The 18,288-nt window shown below is 39.3% G+C and overlaps 2 protein-coding genes across 2 annotated transcripts in view; both read right to left on the reverse strand.

Annotated features, from left to right (window-relative positions):
* Positions 1-7,731, reverse strand: part of LOC108271325 (hyccin 2) — a 28,502-nt gene extending 20,771 nt beyond the window's left edge. The window contains exon 1 of the mRNA XM_017478836.3: positions 7,177-7,731. The gene's annotated coding sequence lies outside the window, so the exon portion shown is untranslated. The remainder of the gene's footprint in view (positions 1-7,176) is intronic.
* Positions 7,732-9,221: 1,490 nt separating this feature from the next.
* Positions 9,222-18,183, reverse strand: zgc:162816 (uncharacterized protein LOC571260 homolog). The gene is made up of 8 exons (XM_053683275.1): positions 18,086-18,183; positions 17,797-17,957; positions 16,640-16,920; positions 15,574-15,754; positions 15,312-15,433; positions 15,012-15,201; positions 14,595-14,700; positions 9,222-10,612 (listed from the first exon to the last, which is right to left on the reverse strand). Exons 1-8 carry the CDS (start codon positions 18,146-18,148, stop codon positions 10,523-10,525), a joined length of 1,194 nt encoding a protein of 397 aa, XP_053539250.1. The 5' UTR covers positions 18,149-18,183; the 3' UTR covers positions 9,222-10,522.
* Between the last annotated feature and the right edge of the window lie 105 nt (positions 18,184-18,288).

Below are 18,288 nucleotides of genomic sequence, written 5' to 3' on the forward strand. Positions count from 1 at the left end.
TAGGCCCTGTTTCAAAGAGGATCAAATCTTTGCCTGTCCAAATATGTAAAAATAAATAAATAAATAAATAAAATAAAAAATAAAGTAAAAACAATTTCCATGGGATGTACTTATTTTTTCACATGACTGTACATAATTCCAGGCATAATGAGAAGCTAATTTTGTATTCACAAATTCACTTTATATCTGCAGGAGTCATACTTAATCCAGAACAAGACGGAGATGGTTGTGAGGCAGAATGCCAGGAATATTTTCCCTATTGGGTAGTATTAACTCCTCATGTGACAGATCGAAAGCTGGACTCCACTCAGTTCCAAAGGCATGCTCTGAGGCACAACAGAAATGTGAAGTTGATGACTATCTGAGTGGCACCTAGGAAGGGTTATTTTGGAGTTGTAGTTCCCAGCAAATCTACTTTTGCAGTGCTGCATTTGGGAGAAGTAAGCCATCCTAGCTCTGCTTCTTGTCCCACAGTTCAGTATTTGGAATAAGGTAGCCTACAGGCTCATACTGGCTGGCTAACACACAATATATGTTGGTCATTGTGACCTCTTTATCTCAAACAGTGTCCTTTTGAGAGTGAAAGATGTCTGATTTACAGTGCAAGCGCAAGCCAAGAATCAACTACTGAGAATCTGTCTTGCTCTACGACAGCCACAACTCACTGGGTGTGTTGCTGTAGAGGTCGGTCTTCAGACAGGAGACAAATTTTCTGGAACATTCTCTTTATTTCCCCACTGAAGTGTAACAGAACTCCATGAAAGGATGAGCTCAAAGCCAGTCCTGGAAGTAGAAGCTTGTTGAGCCACTGGCCCAAAAACTGGAATAAGCAGTCAAATACAGTACAGTACATATTGTTTTGTTGTAGCAAATGAACTCTACGTCTCACTGTCAGCTATCTATCGCCTTTACTTTTCATAATAGCACACAAATCTAGCATTTTTTCACACATAATCACGTTGTGACAAAATGAAAGACATTAAAATATAAATAGAAAATAGAGACTCTCTATTATGCCATGCCCACTAGTTGGCTGCACTCTATATGACAATGCAGATTTAACAATAGCATGATTAGCTAAAAGTCAAAGGATCAGAGAAGAGGTGTGCATTGGGACTAAAACAAGTCGCAGGAGTGGGAGGTTTTTCCTTTCATATGAGCAGGAGCAGGTGGTGACATGAAGCTTTCAAGACAAAAAATGGCCACGTTCATTTATATGTGTGCATACTGGGAGCTCTCACAGAAGTGCACGACAGCGTTCATTCAATCGTCCTTATCTACTTTATCCTGGTTAACATTGCTGTGGTTCAAATGACTAATTTGTTTATATTTTGGGAAACAGCCCGCTAGGTTCATTAGAAAACATAATGATCAGGTTTAAATGAAAGTAATAACTGCGGACGTGGGAGAGATTGGACAGAATTCCTTCAGGAGTGGGCAGATGTGGGATTTAAAAAAAATAAACACAGACTTTTAGATGTTAGAAGTTTTAGAGTGCTGTAGTTTTATCTTGAATCCACTTCCTCAGCTCCAGAAGAAGAAGAGAATGGGAAAGAGAACAGGCGTGACGTAGCAGGGGGCTTTTACAGGCCACGCACGAGGTCTGTTCACAGTTAAAATGGGACAACTTTGCTGTTAGTACTCAGCGAGGAAATGAGCAAATCTGGAAAGCTCTATTAGCTCCAAAGGAAATCAGCCCTGTCAGTCCTCCACTCAGTCACGCTGTAGAACCACAGTTACATATGTAACCTTCGGAATTGATAACCATCAATCAAGTCAATTCTTAGTTATAAGAAATGATTGAAATACATCATAATGAGCCTAATAATTGATCTGACCTTTTGCAGATTGTTGACATGATTGCTGTTTTAAATGTGAAAGCTTGTGATACTTAAAACAAGTGAATCAGGGTAGAAGCTTTTCCAGGGGCTTACTGAGGAGAAACTGTGCAGTAATATTGCCATATGTTATGTTATTGTGGATAAATCTAAACGTCCAGGATTGATTTTTGTTCCCAGTCCACCCCTGGCAATGGGTGTTCATTTATGAGTTTCCAGACCGTTATATCTTCCTGTCACTGTCGATATTCAGTTTTTATTGAATTTCTTTTCAATAGGGCAGTTATCGTTTGGTGCTAAACATGGCATGATTATTTGCAGTTTGCTGCATTACTTGATTGCACCATTAAAGAGGTACGAGCTGTAGCCGTTTGGGATTGCTTGTGGTCTTAGTCCCCTAGACTAACACTATGTTATTATAGGTCTGAGAGTGGTCTTAAAATACACTTAAAAGTCCATTTCAGACTATAAAATTGTGTGTTTAGCAAGAAGCAGGAGTTAATCCTTGGAGTAACTGTTTAGCATAAAGTATGACAAAGAGTATAAAGTATACCACTGCAAATCAATCAACCACAGCCAAAAGAAATGCACAAATAGTAGGCTATACTCAATTTACATCCATTTACAGCGGGTCTACATTATTTTAGGGACTATGTTTGAGATTTAGCCAGTGTAAATGATGCATAAAGAAAGTGTAGATTTGGCTTCAACCTGTCTAGTCAGAATTAATGTGCTATCATGTCAATGCTGGAGGCAGATAACAATTTAAAAAAATCGCAAGAAGCCGCAAACAAATACAATAATCAGTTATTTCCGTGTACAGTATAACCGCTGGCTGTATTAAAACCCATTCATATTGGTTTTTCCACAGGCATCGGGGGACTCATTGGCTGAAATTGTTCAATCTATGATTTTCCACTGCATCAGAGCGATCGTAGGACGCCCTTTTGAAAATAACAGCTAACGCTAAAAATACTGTATGTTATGAGATTAACTTTGAGGTAATCGTCTGAGAAGGGAAGAACCTAATAACTGAAACGTGTGTTTATGTATATGTACAATATATATTACATCATGGTGTTTTACTCTTCAGATCAATTGAACAAAGCAGTTGCACTTTAGACCAAAATTTGATTCTGTATAATTTTATTATGATCGCTCTTTATACATACTGGCACTGAGCATGGCAAAGGCTCGTTGGAATTTCAGTTGGCATCACGTTTGTGGTCAGATGAGTCCAATATATATTGTTTGTGGATGAATGGGGACTACATTAAGGAAAAGCCCCTATACCACTGTAAAGTATGATGGTGGATTGCTGATTGTTTTGGGGCTGTTTTGCATACGGTGGTTTATGGGTTCTTGGGAAAATAAAGAATTCATTCATTCTCCTATATACTGTGATACAAATCCTGACTGCCTCTGCCAGCAGGTTATAACTTGGAAATGCTTGATTCTTAATCCTTAAGATATTGATAACAAACATACTGTATATCCAATCAACATAGAGTTGAAATAGTTTCGGGAACACGAAATGGCCATTTCAGCCACTTTTATTCCCCTCAAAATGTGTACAGGGCACCTTTGGTAATTATGAGCAAAGAAGGCAGTGAAAAAAAATTCACAAAAATACTCTGCTGTCATGGATATCAAACAATTGCAAACACAACACAGGTTTATCCAAAATAAAGGATCTTTGTTAAATATAGGTGTGTGCAAGAATGATTGGCACCCCTATGAATTCATATGAGAAAGATATATTTGAAGTACAGTACTGTGTAAAAGTCTGAGGCACATGCAAAGAAATGCTGTAGAGCAAAGATGCCTTCAAAAATAATGAAAGTAAATGTTTCTCCATTAAAAATATTATAAAGAGCAGTAAAGAGTAATAAATTAAACAGAGGCAATATTTGGTGTTACAACCCTCTGCTTTAAAAAAAAAAAAAAAAAAAAAAAAAAAAAAGTAGAATTATGTGTCAGGTAGAATTATTTTTTTTGTCTGCAAAGTGTCTCTTACCACTTAATATGCTAGTTTCTTTAATGACATACAAACATTTTTCGGTAATATTTAATTTTATGCTGGAAAACTAATGTTTGGGAATCTAAAATGTTTTTGTACTGACTCGATAATGTAGTAGTCATAAAAAAATCTATAACAAAGTTTGTACTAAAAAAAACTGACTGATTAAGACTTTTGTACAGTACTGTATATTCCCATTTATATTTTACTTTTTTTTAGTATACCTGGGTGACTAGGATCAGGAAATTGTTCAACCATGACTTCCTGTTTCACAGGGGTATAAATATGAGGCAACACAAATTCCAAAATTCCTTTAGTCATTCATAACAATGGGTAAGACCAAGGAATATAGCTGTGATGTGTGGCAAAAAGGTTGTTGAGCTTCATAAAATGGGAAGAGGCTATAAGAAAATAGCACAAGCATTGAAAATGCACATTTACACCATCAGGGCAATAATTAAGAAGTTCCAGTCAACAGGAAATGTTATGAATCAACCTGGAATTGGACTCGTGTTTATATTGTCTCGACACACTGTGAAGAGGATGGTTCGAGTGGCCAAAAAATCTCCAAGGATCACAGCTGCAGAAGTTAGTTGCGTCTTGGGGTCAGAAAGTCTCCAAAACTACAATCCGAAGTCACCTACATCACCACAAGTTGTTTGGAAGGGTTTCAAGAAGAAAGCCTCTACTCTCATCCAAAAACAAACTCGAGTGACTTCAGTTTGCCAGACACTACTGGAACTTCAAATGGGATCGGGTTCTATGGTCAGATAAAACCAAAATAGAGCTGTTTAGCAATAAACACCAGAGGTGGTTTTGGTGCACACAGAGAGGTAGCCATATGGAAAAGTACCTCATACCCACGGTTAAATATGGTGGTGACTCTTTAATGTTTTGGGGCTGTTTTTCTGCTAGAAGACCTGGACATTTTGTTGGGATACATGGCATCATGGACTCTATCAAATATCAACAGATATTAAATGAAAACCTTACTGCTTCTGTCAGAAAGCTTAAAATGGGCCGTGGTTGGATCTTCCAGCAGGACAATGATCCAAAACATACATCAAAATCAACACAAAAATGGTTTACTGACCACAAAATCAAGGTCCTGCCATGACCATCCCAGTCCCCTGATCTGAACTCCATAGAAAACCTGTTGCGTGAACTGAAGAGGAGAGTCCACTAGCGTGGACCTCAACATTTGAAGGATCTGGAGAGATTCTGTATGGAGGAACGGTCTCAGATTCCTTGCCATGTATTCTCCAACCTCATCAGGCGTTATAGGAGAAGACTCAGAGCTGTTATCTTGGCAAAGGGAGGTAGCACAAAGTATTGGCTCAAAGGGTGCCAATAATTACTGCACACCTATATTTAACAAAGATTTTTTAAAAAATAAACCTGTCTTTTGTTTGCAATTCTTTGATAAGCATGACAGCAGAGTATTTTTGTGAATTTGCAATTTTCAGTGGTATTTAGTTCAAACATTATACCAACCAAAACCCATATACTTTCCCTTAGTAAGTCTGAGTCACAACTAATATGATGCTTAGCTTTACTGTCTAGGTTGATGTACTTGATCAATACAATGTCTGATGTTTGTCTGATGCCCAAACTTTGATTAAATATTTTTGTTTTTACATTGGAGCTACAAGGCTAGTAAAACATGTTATATAGCCTATTGTGCAAACTGAATGCCTACGTTGTTATCACTAAGTTGTTAAGTAACCTCAAGTGTGTGATGATTTGGGCATGTAAATTGGATTATAGCAGGGGTGTCCAATCTTATCCGCAAACGGTGTGTGTGGGTGCAGGTTTTCATTCCAATCACGTAGGAGCCACACCTAATTCCACCTGTTTAATCAGTTGATATTGGCTTCCGCTAGACTTAGGTGTGGCTTCTGCTTGGTTAGAATGAAAACCTGCACCTACACCGGTCCTTTCTGGATAGGATTGGACATCCCTGGATTACAGGGTCTGAGCTTAACCTTGGGAATCCACTTAACACACTATCCACTAAAATCATTATGCCAATGAACATACAGTCCATGCATCTGTTCGTCTTAAAACTCATCTGCGTTTGGGCCAACAAATATTGCAACTACTTTCGAAATACTTAGTACAAAACTACATATGAATACCATTACATTGAGTACTTCGGTGTCGAGGCCCTAATTTTTCAACTAAAGGCAAAACTGAGGCTAATAAAAGGTTTTTTTTGTTCTTGTTGTTTTGTTTCTTGTTGTGATTCTAAAGGGCTGACGATCCTGCTCTGTAACCCCTCCAACCTGATAAGAAGCTTACAAGCTTCTGTGCCAGATAATTAAGTGTATACAGTCCACTAAATGAGGACTTAGCACATGGCCTAAAATAGACATAGCTAAAAAGAGCTCAGAGGGAAGAAACAGAAGACAGAGCGAATTGTAGAGAAATCCATGAAGTGCACTGGAATGAATCGATATGCGGTTATCTGACAAAAGCAGCAGCAGACAGATCAGTACACGGCATACTTCTGTGTGTCGTGAAGTACAGTAATGCCCATATACACACAAACAACCTCGGCGCGTCTTATTGTACTATTAAAACACAAACACGGTGGTTTAAGTGCTCTTGTTCAACGGAAACGCACGTGCACATGAATGCACGTAGGAGCATGATTCACAAACGTTGTGCTACATTGTGTTGAATTGAACAGCAAGGTGCTTCTAATCGCTCAATCCTGTTAAGTTATCCAGCTAGTGTGCACTCTGCCCTTATGTGGCTTGGTCTCAGCAGGCGTCTTTGCTGCATGCACTATGTGCAATAGAGTCCTTGGTGCTGATGCATTTGTTTAGGTACAGTACGAAGCTCCTTGTGAGCTCTAAGCTGGTGGAGGAATAGGATGCATATGGAGCAGTACAGTGTGACAGAACATTGTGTTCTCAGAGATACTGATCTTCTCTGTGTCTTTGATCTCTAGGGCACAGTGCCCATCTCAGAGGGTCTCCCACTGAGGGTCTGCAGTGTAGATGCCTGCAGCCTCACGTGTGCGTGTGAGTAAACAGAGCACTCTGGTCATCTGAATGCACTGTGCTTCATTAGGAAAGCTAATCAGGATCATGACTTTGTTATGCTTTAATCTCAGTGGGATGTGATGATCACGCTACAGGTCGCTGCGTTCCTTATCATGATCGGTTTTTTTTTATGCGCTCAAAATAGAAACAAGCTACTTATTTCTAATGCCGTTTTTGTTTTCTGATTAAATTATCTAAATGACGTCATGAACGTTTCCCAGGACGCACACATGTCGTTATATATTGCAGTCGTGTGATTTCTACATACCAGTGGGATGCTGCAGAGGAAGCGCATAGGAAGAGGGCAGGCTTTTTGAGGTTGGTGTTAGGAGCTCTCCGTGCGTGCACCGGCCCAGTCTGCAGTGCGCAGCCGCTCCGGAGCGTCCTCACGCAATTTCCCCGCACCAGTTCGGCGCGCGCAGCCACGCATAACATTACTGAGCACGCGACACCGCAAGACACTTTACTACCGCGAGCGCGTCAAAGTCAAGACATGACAATCCTCTGGTGCTGACATCTATCTGACCCCCCCCCTTTCTCTCACACATTTGCAGCTTCGCTGATGATTGTGTCGACTCCTGAAACAACCGGATCTTTAAGGAGTCTGAAAGAATCGATTCCTAAGCAAATTTCTATTCTTTATTATTTTATTTTTATTTTTAACCCGAATTCACAGCATGCAGGCCAGTGTGAGTGAGTTACTCTAAGGGTAGGGATTGTAGCCAACACAATGTTTCTGGATGCTCACTCCGAGAAAACAAATCACAAAGCTCGATTCGTTTAGATGGAATTTGCTCGAAAGAATCGATTCAGTGAAGTGACGCCAGTCTCCTCAGGCTCGGTGCGCACTGCGCTGCTATTGGTCAGCCGAGAAGTTAGCGCGACCTGATTGGATAAAGCTCTCCCGCGCCTAAGAGCTATTTATACTATGTGCTCTCTGTGTCTAAAATCACACACTTGCTCACTATTTTTTTTTGTGTGGTACATTTTTAAATATATACAGGACTAGATCCATAACCAGGATCACAATTATTGTGAGATCCACCCTGTAGACACGTGATCCACTTCATATTTAATATATTATGATGCAGAATGTGTATTACACCAATGGCTAATGTCTAATGTTATCTTTACCTCACATAATATAAACATATCACTGCTATTTCAGATCTTGGCCTATAATACACTATATGGCCAAAAGTATGTGGACACCTGACCATCACACCACACGCCATGTCGGAATTACCGTAATAACTAGATGACAACTCGGAGGTTCTACTCTGAGCTCTTCACGTCCTTGGACACAGAATTATGCGTTATACGCCAAAATGAATCAGTGGGAGATGATACATACATACGCTACACATGTTTTCGGTTTATTGTCAGATTAATCTTGCATTATTAAGACAGTAATAATAGTCAAATTTAGCTGCAAGCAGCAATGACGGATTCCTCCTCAAGACTGCCAACAATTTCAAAATTGACATGGTAGAGAAATGTATCCCACAGATACAACATTTCAACACATTTAGATCAGTGGCAGATTTTAAGTTCATTTTGGGTCGTTTTTTCACAAATGATCATTTGTAGAAAAAAAATCCACAATGAGATGTTTGAAATGAGATGTTACACATGAGCAACAAGGCATGCATACCAACTTTCAGACATTTTGGCCTGGCGGGGTTGAAATGCCATCATTTTGAATGTGTCAACTTTGAGGCATGGCCTGTATCTCCACCTGTACTCTGTTTAGGAGCATGCTTATAATAGGTAACTGAGACGTGTAAGTCTAGTCTCTGGTTTCAGTGTGCTACAGTAGAACAAATTTGACCAAGCTTCATGGTTCTGGAGAAGACGACTTACTGTTTAGCTGTGGCCAAAACAGCCACAGAATGTCTGCCTAATAGACAGTCAGCCCACCCTTGCCTTAAAGCCATGGATGTGTGTGCGTGGCCCCAAGCTCATGCGTGTGTAAAGGGCCTGAGGAGACGGTGAGAATTTTGGAGCTTGCATAGACTGTGGAGGAAGGTAGATATCCACTGGCAGAGTGCACTAGCATTTATCTGAGCATGCGTAATTCAGATATTCACAATAAATCTATTCTTCATCTTACATTCACCCATTTCTCAGATTTGTTACTCAACATTGTCAAGAGTCTTCATGTAAACTGGTGATTGTATCAGAGTATCCGTTTTATGACTATATGACTACAAATTATTATTCCTTTTAATGCCATTGTTTTTGGAGATATGAGGTTACCTTCACATATGGTAACATACTGTAGTGTCCTCTTTGTGTGTAGCACAGATCAAGTCCATTTTCATACATTTTATTAATAATACAAATCTAACATCGGAAAAAAAAAATTAACATTTGCACATTTATAAATCAAAATACATTTGAGAACTGCATTTGTGCGTTTATACTTAATGAGACCATTCATATTCTACACTGAAACATGTGTAGTTAGTCAATAAAAATCTAATGAATATAGCTTAAAATCAATGAGTTCTTGATTCACACGTTTGTTTAGCAGTGGAATTGTAGACACACTGCTTCATGTGGTGAGAGGAGCAGCCTGTCATTACGTACACACAGTTAAGTACACACCTAAAATAAAATACAGTCGAGTGAGGAAGCCTTTGGGATTCTATCTTTATGCTCCACAGCTTCCTGGGATCACGTTTACTACACCCATTTTCATACAGTTACACTATAGTGCCAAAACTATGTGGACACCTGATTACCACACCCAAATGTGCTTTCTGAACATCTCATTCCAGATTTAGTCACCCTTTGCTGTTATAATAACCTCCACTCTTCTGGGAAGGGTTTCCACTAGATTTTGGAGCGTGGCTGTGGGGATGTGATCATTCAGCTACAAGAGCATTAGTGAGATCAGACACTGATGTCGGGGTGACGAGGAGGTCTGGGGTGTAATCGGTGTTCCAGTTCATCCTAAAGGTGTTCAGTGGGATTGAGGTCAGGGCTCTGTGCAGGACACTCGAGTTCTTCCACTTCGACCTTAACAAACCATGTCTTCATGGACCTCGCTTTGTGCTCAGGGGCCTCGTCATGCTGGAACAGGTTTGGGCCTCTTAGTTCCAATGAAAAGAAATTGTAACCCTACAGCACACAAAGAGTTCCTGTACAATTGTGTGCTTGCAACGTCGTGGTAACAGTTTGAGGAAGAACTACATATGGGTGTGATGGTCAGGTGTTCATATTCTTTTTGTGATATACAGTACAGTAGTGTAGGTCTGTACAATAATGTGCGGTAAGAACATTTTTTAGCGTTTATCTTTAACCTTGCAAGGGTAAAATTTTTACTTCTGTGAAAACAGATCAGTGTTTATTAGTTTATTTGATTTTAAAATGCACAGAAAATCTTTTAGGTACCTCGATCTGATGAGCCTTGTACCATCTTATAGATCATAAGAAACGCTGATTTAATTCATTCATTTTCATTGCTATACCCCAACCATTAATAAAGTTCAAACTGAACACATTCTTCAAATTTTTGTTATTTACTAAACCATTTCTCCCCTTTTTTTAATAGCTGAATGATTAATAAATACTCCTGAAAGAAGTCTTGCTGTGTTTTTTTTGGCTGGTTACCATCCACGTGTGGGTGTCCAAGTGCCTACAACCTTTCCTTTGGAATGGACAATGTAGACTGGATGCATCATAGCTGTAGCACAAGCCTATAAAATCACAGTAATCCATTAGTGTCTTTAGCATAATATTCCTGATTAGTCAATAGTTAAAATAACTTGTATAAATGTTAATGGTTATTATACAATGTGAGAATTTCAGAATAACAGTCACACATCTGCTATACAACCTCCCCTTTACATAAACAGCTAAACCTCCCTGTATTTTAATACTTCCACCATCATATAAATACTATATGATGTGCATTCACCCAAGACCTCACTTCACGCCTTTAAATATCACATGATTGTTGAGCCCTAACGTAAGGCTGCTGAGCCGAGATAATCAGGCTTCAGTGTACGACTGAATCCTAGAGCACTTTAAAAGTATGACTGTCTACATTAAAACACTATTAGGCAACAATGGCAAACTGCAGATAAAACTAAAGGAACACTGGATTTGTAAAAATCACCGGCAGTTACCAATGCTATTTGATCTCAACACTGACTCAAGACTAACATCTAAAAATGGGTTCAACTGAAAATAAAACAAAAAGAGCTCATTTTAAATAAAACAGACTAAACCTCAATTCAGCTATAATTTATTTAAACTAAAATAAGCGCATTTGCAAAGACGGCATACTTTAAATGAAAGCATCTTTTAAGAAATGAGAATAAACCTTATTTCTGTGAAATGGGATGCAAGCTAACTGATAAAACAAGCTTACCAAAAACACAATCCATGGTGCGCAGGCCTATCTTAAGATTTAACATTGATTCGATTAGAATTTCCAGGGAATGCATACTGTAGCTACTTAGAGGTTTCAGGTGATGAATATTCAACAATCATGTACACTTTCTATATTTTTCCAAAGCCTTATGTGAACGGAACCTCATTTCTAATCTGATGTTAATGGTGCATTTAAACCAAACCATCAGACATAATAAAGTGAATAATGGCAGACAAATTGGTGTCAAGTTAAAGGAAACAATTGTGGTTATTATGCTGTTGGAAAATTGTTGCTGCCATGCCATTGTTCTACTAAGAGAGAAATCTCAGTGCAAATCATTCACCCATCCATCCATTTTCTGTACCACTTATCCTATACAGGGTCACGGGGAGCCTGGAGGTTATCCCAGGGGGCTCGGGGCACAAGGCAGGGGACACCCTGGACGGGGTGCCAACCCATTGCGGAGCAAATTCACCACCTATTCACACACTAAGGACAATTTAGAGATCAGCCTATTGCGCATGTCCCAACCCCCAACCCGGAAGGTGCAAGTCAATCGTGCTAACCACTAAGCCACCATGCCCTCCAATGCAAATCAATACAAAGTTATTCTGACTGAACACCTGTGTTTCAGCACAAACAGAAATCATATATTTTGCCATTATTTAAATCACAGGGCAGTGTAGCACGCTAGAATGAAAGTGCTATCTGTCCTACTCTACATACATGAGCTCACAAATGCGCTTTATTGGCTACTGTTGCTGTTAATGATAGGGGAGAGAGTATGCCACCCAGAGAGCAAGACCAATTTTGCTCCCTTGGCTCCCGGACACCGATGACTGTTGCATCGTCAGGATTCAAACTCGAGATCTTCCGACAAGACCTTCTTGCCTTGTCTAGGAGTTGAGGAAGTGGATTTAAATATGTTGAGTATAGCGCTTAAATCCTTTGCTTCTTGCTAACGAGACAAAACTTATTATTATCATCATCATCATCATCATCTGCACCATCAAAGTGCATTGACTTATTCTAATATGTTCCACGTTTCAGCAACTAATCAGCAAATGAGACATGTGGCCTATTATTTGAGACGGCTTGTATCAGAGGTCCATAAATTCTTGTGTAAATGAATTAACCTTGCTAACTTTCCCCACAATTAGTATGTCAGGGTATGACGGCTAATGGTTTCCTCAGCCAAGCCACATTGACATAAATGACAGACATGATCAGTGCTCGAGCTGTTTTGGACCTGAGCATCCCCAACAAGCACATACAGAGACTTTCAACTAACTGCAGCAAAAAGCAGATACTGTAGTGGCATGTAAAACGCAGAATATGGAAATAATGCTGGCCATTCATTATGTTTCTCTGATGCTGCAGAGTGAAGCAAGAAGTACATATGGCTGCAGAGTCTGCTAGAAAGAAAAAGGCAAGTTCCTTCACCATGCTGTGGTAGCAGGAACAGAAAAGGGCAGTCCATGGAAGAGTAAGATCAGGTGCCTTTACTGGATGTAGCATCTGCGACCTGAAGATGCAGAAGCACTAACATTGTGATTAATTCCTCAGATGCCAGTGATCTCATTGGTGTCAAAGACTGATGAAGCCTCGTGCCTAAATCCATGTTGCATGTAGCTAAATATAAAGAAATTTATTCACAAAGTGCTCTGTGGATGGTCTCCATAACACAGAGCAGAGTTGCCCCTGATCCTTTAATGAGATAATGACCATAATCTCAGACACAATGGGTACAGAAATCCTACAGGCACTATTAAGCAGTGGGAGATATAGCACTGAAGAGCTGTGGGTCACTGGAATTGTTAACACATGAGGATAACTTGGTTGGCTCACATGCCATTGCTGGATGCCGGGTAAAAATGACGGACAGTTTCCAAAGGAAATTACCCTGGAGAAAGTAAGTAGAACTCCAGGCTACATATGAGATGGAAGTTCTGAGACTGACTGGAGTACTGCCACGCCACCTGGTCATTCTAATAAATGTGAATGACCAGAGGAGAAATGTGAAGTAGCAGGGGCATTTTATAAGGATCAAGTTATGAGGTGACAACTTTACTACTGGCAAGGAATTGAGCAAATTGGAATACTCTACTAGGTCTTAAGGTAACCTTCTGGGTGGCCCACCACTCAGTCGTGGCTGCACGTGTAAACTTCTCTTTCTTCAGAACCATTTCCAACAGCTTATTTGTAACCATCATGGATATCATACAAGCATGCATGTAAATACAATGTCCTGAACAAATATAAGCTTTCTTACCAAATTTGTTCACACACTAATTGTTAATTCTATGCTTAGATTTAGGAATTTGATTGCAACGTTTCCCAGAAAGAAGGCATTTTTACAGGGCGAAGAACTCTATAGAGCATCAACTCACAGCAGAGGGCAGTATTTCCCTAAAAAGTGGTTCTTTATACATAAAATGGCTGCTTTTATTCAAGAGAAACTGCAATGGCCTTTGTTTTTTTTGTTTTCATGTCCATGTGCTCACTGGAGAATGGAAAATATGAGCCAAATCTAAGCTTTAAGTTAAGTAAATTATTCATTAATTTTCCTCAAATATTCAGAGTGAGATTAAGCAGTTCTTTTGTGAATTTTGATGTGTGTTGTGGAGAACTCTATAGAGTCGAGTTCTCAAAAAGCACACACCAAAATTCACAAAAGAACTGCTTAATCTCACTTTGAATATCTGAGGAAAATTAATGAATAATTTACTTCACTTAAAGCTTAGATTTGGCTCATATTTTCCATTCTCCAGTAAGCACATGGACATGAAAACAAAAAAAACAAAGGCCATTGCAGTTTCTCTTGAATAAAAGCAGCCATTTTATGTATAAAGAACCACTTTTTAGGGAAATACTCACACACAAAAAATAGATTCATCTCACTAATCTGTTGCTATAGTAACAGAACACTACTTTGGTTTAAAGTCAGAAATTTTCAAAATGAGAGATAATGCGATAACACAGTAAACCATTTCATATATTTGCTTTCTATTATGTTCATTTTTTAAATATTGATGCATTTTGATATAAATTAATTTAGGCACCAAAAAAACACTCCTTACCCCACATTATTGGTATCAGTTTCTCAGCCTTTCTAGTCTATAACTAGTCATTTTGCAGATCGAATTGACAGTACCAATTTAATATTACTGAATTCAATATTCAAATATTTGCTTGATTTTCCTGAATGGGGCTCATGTACTTAACCTGTACTAGTTAAATGTTGGTAATGAGTTGAACTGCACTGGTGCTGTGTATGTGAATATAAAGCAGTGGTGACTCACATGGTAAGGCATGAGGGACAGCATGGAGCCCAGAGGGAACTGACTGAAATCCAGTTTTCCAGAGATAGGCTCCACTCTGCCATGTTCCTGAGTCATTGACACCAATCTACCAAACAAATAAAAATCCCAGAAACTTGATATCATCTGTGCATATAAATATCCTGAAACTGTGTGAATCAACAGCATGCTGAAGTTATAATACACCAGAGGACATTACACTTTTTACATTACATTCTTAAGAATAAAATTCTTCTTAACTGCCATTTTATTTTTATTTTCTAACTTAAGAAAAAAAGATGAGAATATTTTGTATTCCCAGAAATTCCTTGTAGTTTTAGCTTTCTTTAAATCTTACAATAAGTTCATGATCCAGCAATTATTAACATTAGTCCTAATGCCCATCATTGTATTTCTTACTTTAGTTCTGGATGGTTCTCGATGATTGCGTAGCCTGTAGGCAAACGGCCTCCACCATCATGACTCAAGGCGGCCCAGCCGCAGTCGACCAGGAGCTGGTTCCTATGTGGGTAGTGACCTATGACCCTTGTCAGCACCCGCACTGCAATGTCCTCATGTCTACAGGAGCCAATGAGTGACTGCTGCACATCTACACAACAGATATACAATATACAAGGAACTTGTAAATCTAAATGCCCAACAGCTTGCTTGTAAATCTCAATGGCCAACAGAGAAAGTTATATTGCACATACTACTGACCGTAAAATACATAATTTCCAGGATGGACCTCACTTAACATAGCCATGTCTAAAACTGGGTGGCTACATGAAGGAGTGGAACCAATGCTAGACAGCACGTCATGGATTCCTACAGCTTTTAGCCTGTAACATACGACAGGAGAAAGAGCATTTTACTGCATGGAAGGCAATAGCATTATCTAGCGAATAGTAATAACTAGCAATTTTTTTAGGAATCTAAAACAATACAGCACTCTCTGAAAAGCAAGGCATGGTAAGCATACTTTTTCACAAACTGCAGCACAATATTTGTTGTTTCCTGGGCAACAGCCTTAATTTCCACCTCCCCCTTACAGCCATAGGTGTTTCCACAGTGAGCGTAGATTCCTGTAAGCTCCACCCCTTCTGTCTCTGAAATGTCCTTGGCTAACTGCAGGGCAGCAGGATCAGAGTGAGGTACGCCCACTATAAAATAGAACAGAAAATGAAGTATGAAAATATTTCAAATTGGAATATCCCATCAATTCGGGAAAATGGTAGTACCCTACGCATGATCCTGAGTGTGTGTAAATGTACACATAAGAAGACTAACTAACGTAAACCTCAGCTGGACCAACTTCAGATCACATTATTCGCATGAATGACTGCACGTTAATATCTGGAATATACTGTTGAGTTAAATTCATTATTATTATTATTATTATTGTTATTATGTTTACAGCATTTAGCAGACGCCCTTATCCAGATGGACTTATAGAAGTGCTTTGGAGGCGCTATCAAAAACACATCCTCATGCTAGTTCACTCGGTCCAGGACTAAGAGTACCATCAAGAACTATTTATGAAAACCGGTCATTTTATATTATTGCCATCAACTAAAGAACGTGAAAAATAAAGAAAGTGAGTCAACACAAACCCACAAATTAAGACAAATAAAACTAATCATTCAATTAAGCCGTTAAGAAATTCCTCAGCCTACGGAAGATTTAGCACATGCTTATTATTTTTAATATTACATATTATTCAATATTTTTTACTGGCATAGAAGTGAGTCAAAATAGCTTCCACTTCTGCCTTTATTCTCATCGTTCATTTCGAGTTTACCTTGATCTTTCATTTTGTGCTCACAGCTGCCTTTGCACATGACCTTTTATGGAGTTTTGTGGGCGTCACTAAATGCAAATGGGATGTTGCAGGTAAACTTTTGTAAATCCGGCAGAAAATTGTATTTTGGTTTGGCTTATGCAAATATTCACACACAACTTCACTAAAAGATAAACGAGCGAGGCCCAATATACATATACAGAATATTATACAAAAGTAACAGTCACCTACATGCTGTACATCTTACCTCTACCATTGTCACAGTCCAGTTTCAACCACACATGCCAGACTTTACCCTGCTTCAGTGGTCTCGCCTTCAGCTCTTGCAGAGCCAAACTGTTGTCCACCAGTACATGGAATAAAGAAAGCCTCTCAGACAACTCTGCACAGCGCTTTACTTTGTCAGAGGTTACTGGATATGCGTAAAGGATATCATCATAACCACCATCAGCATAGAAAGAAGCCTCGGCCAACGTGGACACCACAATGCACCTTCGTGAGTTCCTAGTCATGATGTCTGCACATTCACTGAGGCCCAGAGAGAGAGAGAAAATAGAAATGCATCATTATAATCAAGCAACACTATGGTTGTGGACAATGCAATATAAGAAGTCACACATTTTTGTGTTTTTCCTGCATCCATCACACCTGATTCAAGCAAGCAGCTACATCCTTTCAGAGTTGGAGCAGGTGAAACACTAAAATGTGCAGTGCAAGTGCAAATGCAAAGTGGTTCCCAATGCACAACCAAATCAGTTATATTTATGATTGATTTGTTAGATATACACCCACCAACCACTTTATTACGAACACCTGTACATGAACAGCAGCGCAAAAAATCATGCCGATTTAAAGAGAGAAAATAAACAAAACACCCAAACGGGACAGTACTAGACTAGAAGAAAAAAGAAAAAAAGCCTGTCCAGTTCAAGGTTTAATGTTTTGTGCATGCGGAGATGCTTTTCTGCTCACCACAGTTGTAAAGAGTTATTATTATCCTTCCGGCCATTTTCCTCCGACTTTTAACAAGACGATTCCACATACAGACCTCATTAACTCAATGCTTTTGTGTGTGTGTGTGTGACCTAAACAGGTTTAATTCCTACCCCACTAACTCTCAAGCAAATCCAAGAAATAACCTTTACTGGAATCTACTGTGTCCGGTCAGTGGAAATCTCAGGGATAAAAAGCTCCATGGCTCTAATAAAAAGGCAGAAATGTCATTGTGCATTTAAATACATGGTTTATAAGGTTTATAAAACAGATCTGTGGAATTCTGTTCAGAGTTGCTGTAAGTGAGAAACTGGTTTGAAGAAGCCACACTTTCTACACTGGCCTGGTAAAGCGGATAACTGGCTTGTGTTTATACACAACAAAACCCACTTGTGTATTAATCAGTCTCACAGTGTCTTATGGGTTTTCATGTGAGGTCGGAGCTGCACTCCGAGCTTCCGGAAGCGGTCCTGCATCGCGTCTGAGTTTCTTCTCACAATGTCCAGGTCCACAACGAAAGCTGGGGTGCAAAGGTCCTTGATGGACTCGGTTCTGCTGGCCATCTTAAAGCGCTGCACACATCAGAAACATCGTTTAGACTCCTGCATGGAGGCTGTATTTCAATCATTACACATAAAACCATTGTAAAAACCCTCCACAGAACAGCGGGAAACAAACCGCACGCTCTAAATACACTCACTTTATTCAGCGTCTGTACAATTCCTCTTGCACACTGGATGATTGTCCTGGACACACTGCGCATGCGCGAGGGAGGGCGGGGCGTAACTAGAAAACTATCCCTATTTTTTGTTTCTGCTGCAGATTGAAAATAATAAATAATGGCTAATTTAAAACAAATTATTTAGATTCTCTCTCGCTCTAAAAAAAAAAAAAAAAAAAAAA

This window comes from Ictalurus punctatus, chromosome 10, assembly GCF_001660625.3.
Source record: "Ictalurus punctatus breed USDA103 chromosome 10, Coco_2.0, whole genome shotgun sequence".
NCBI lineage: Eukaryota > Metazoa > Chordata > Actinopteri > Siluriformes > Ictaluridae > Ictalurus > Ictalurus punctatus.

Excerpts from the sequence above, each read along its gene's own strand:
- zgc:162816 (XM_053683275.1), bottom strand. The coding sequence starts at position 18,148 with ATGCGCAGTGTGTCCAGGACAATCATCCAGTGTGCAAGAGGAATTGTA. Across the intron at positions 16,921-17,796 it reads ATGAAAACCCATAAGACACT|TGAATGTGCAGACATCATGA; the intron begins GTGAGACTGATT and ends TCTGGGCCTCAG. Across the intron at positions 15,202-15,311 it reads TGGAAATTATGTATTTTACG|ATGTGCAGCAGTCACTCATT; the intron begins GTCAGTAGTATG and ends TCTGTTGTGTAG.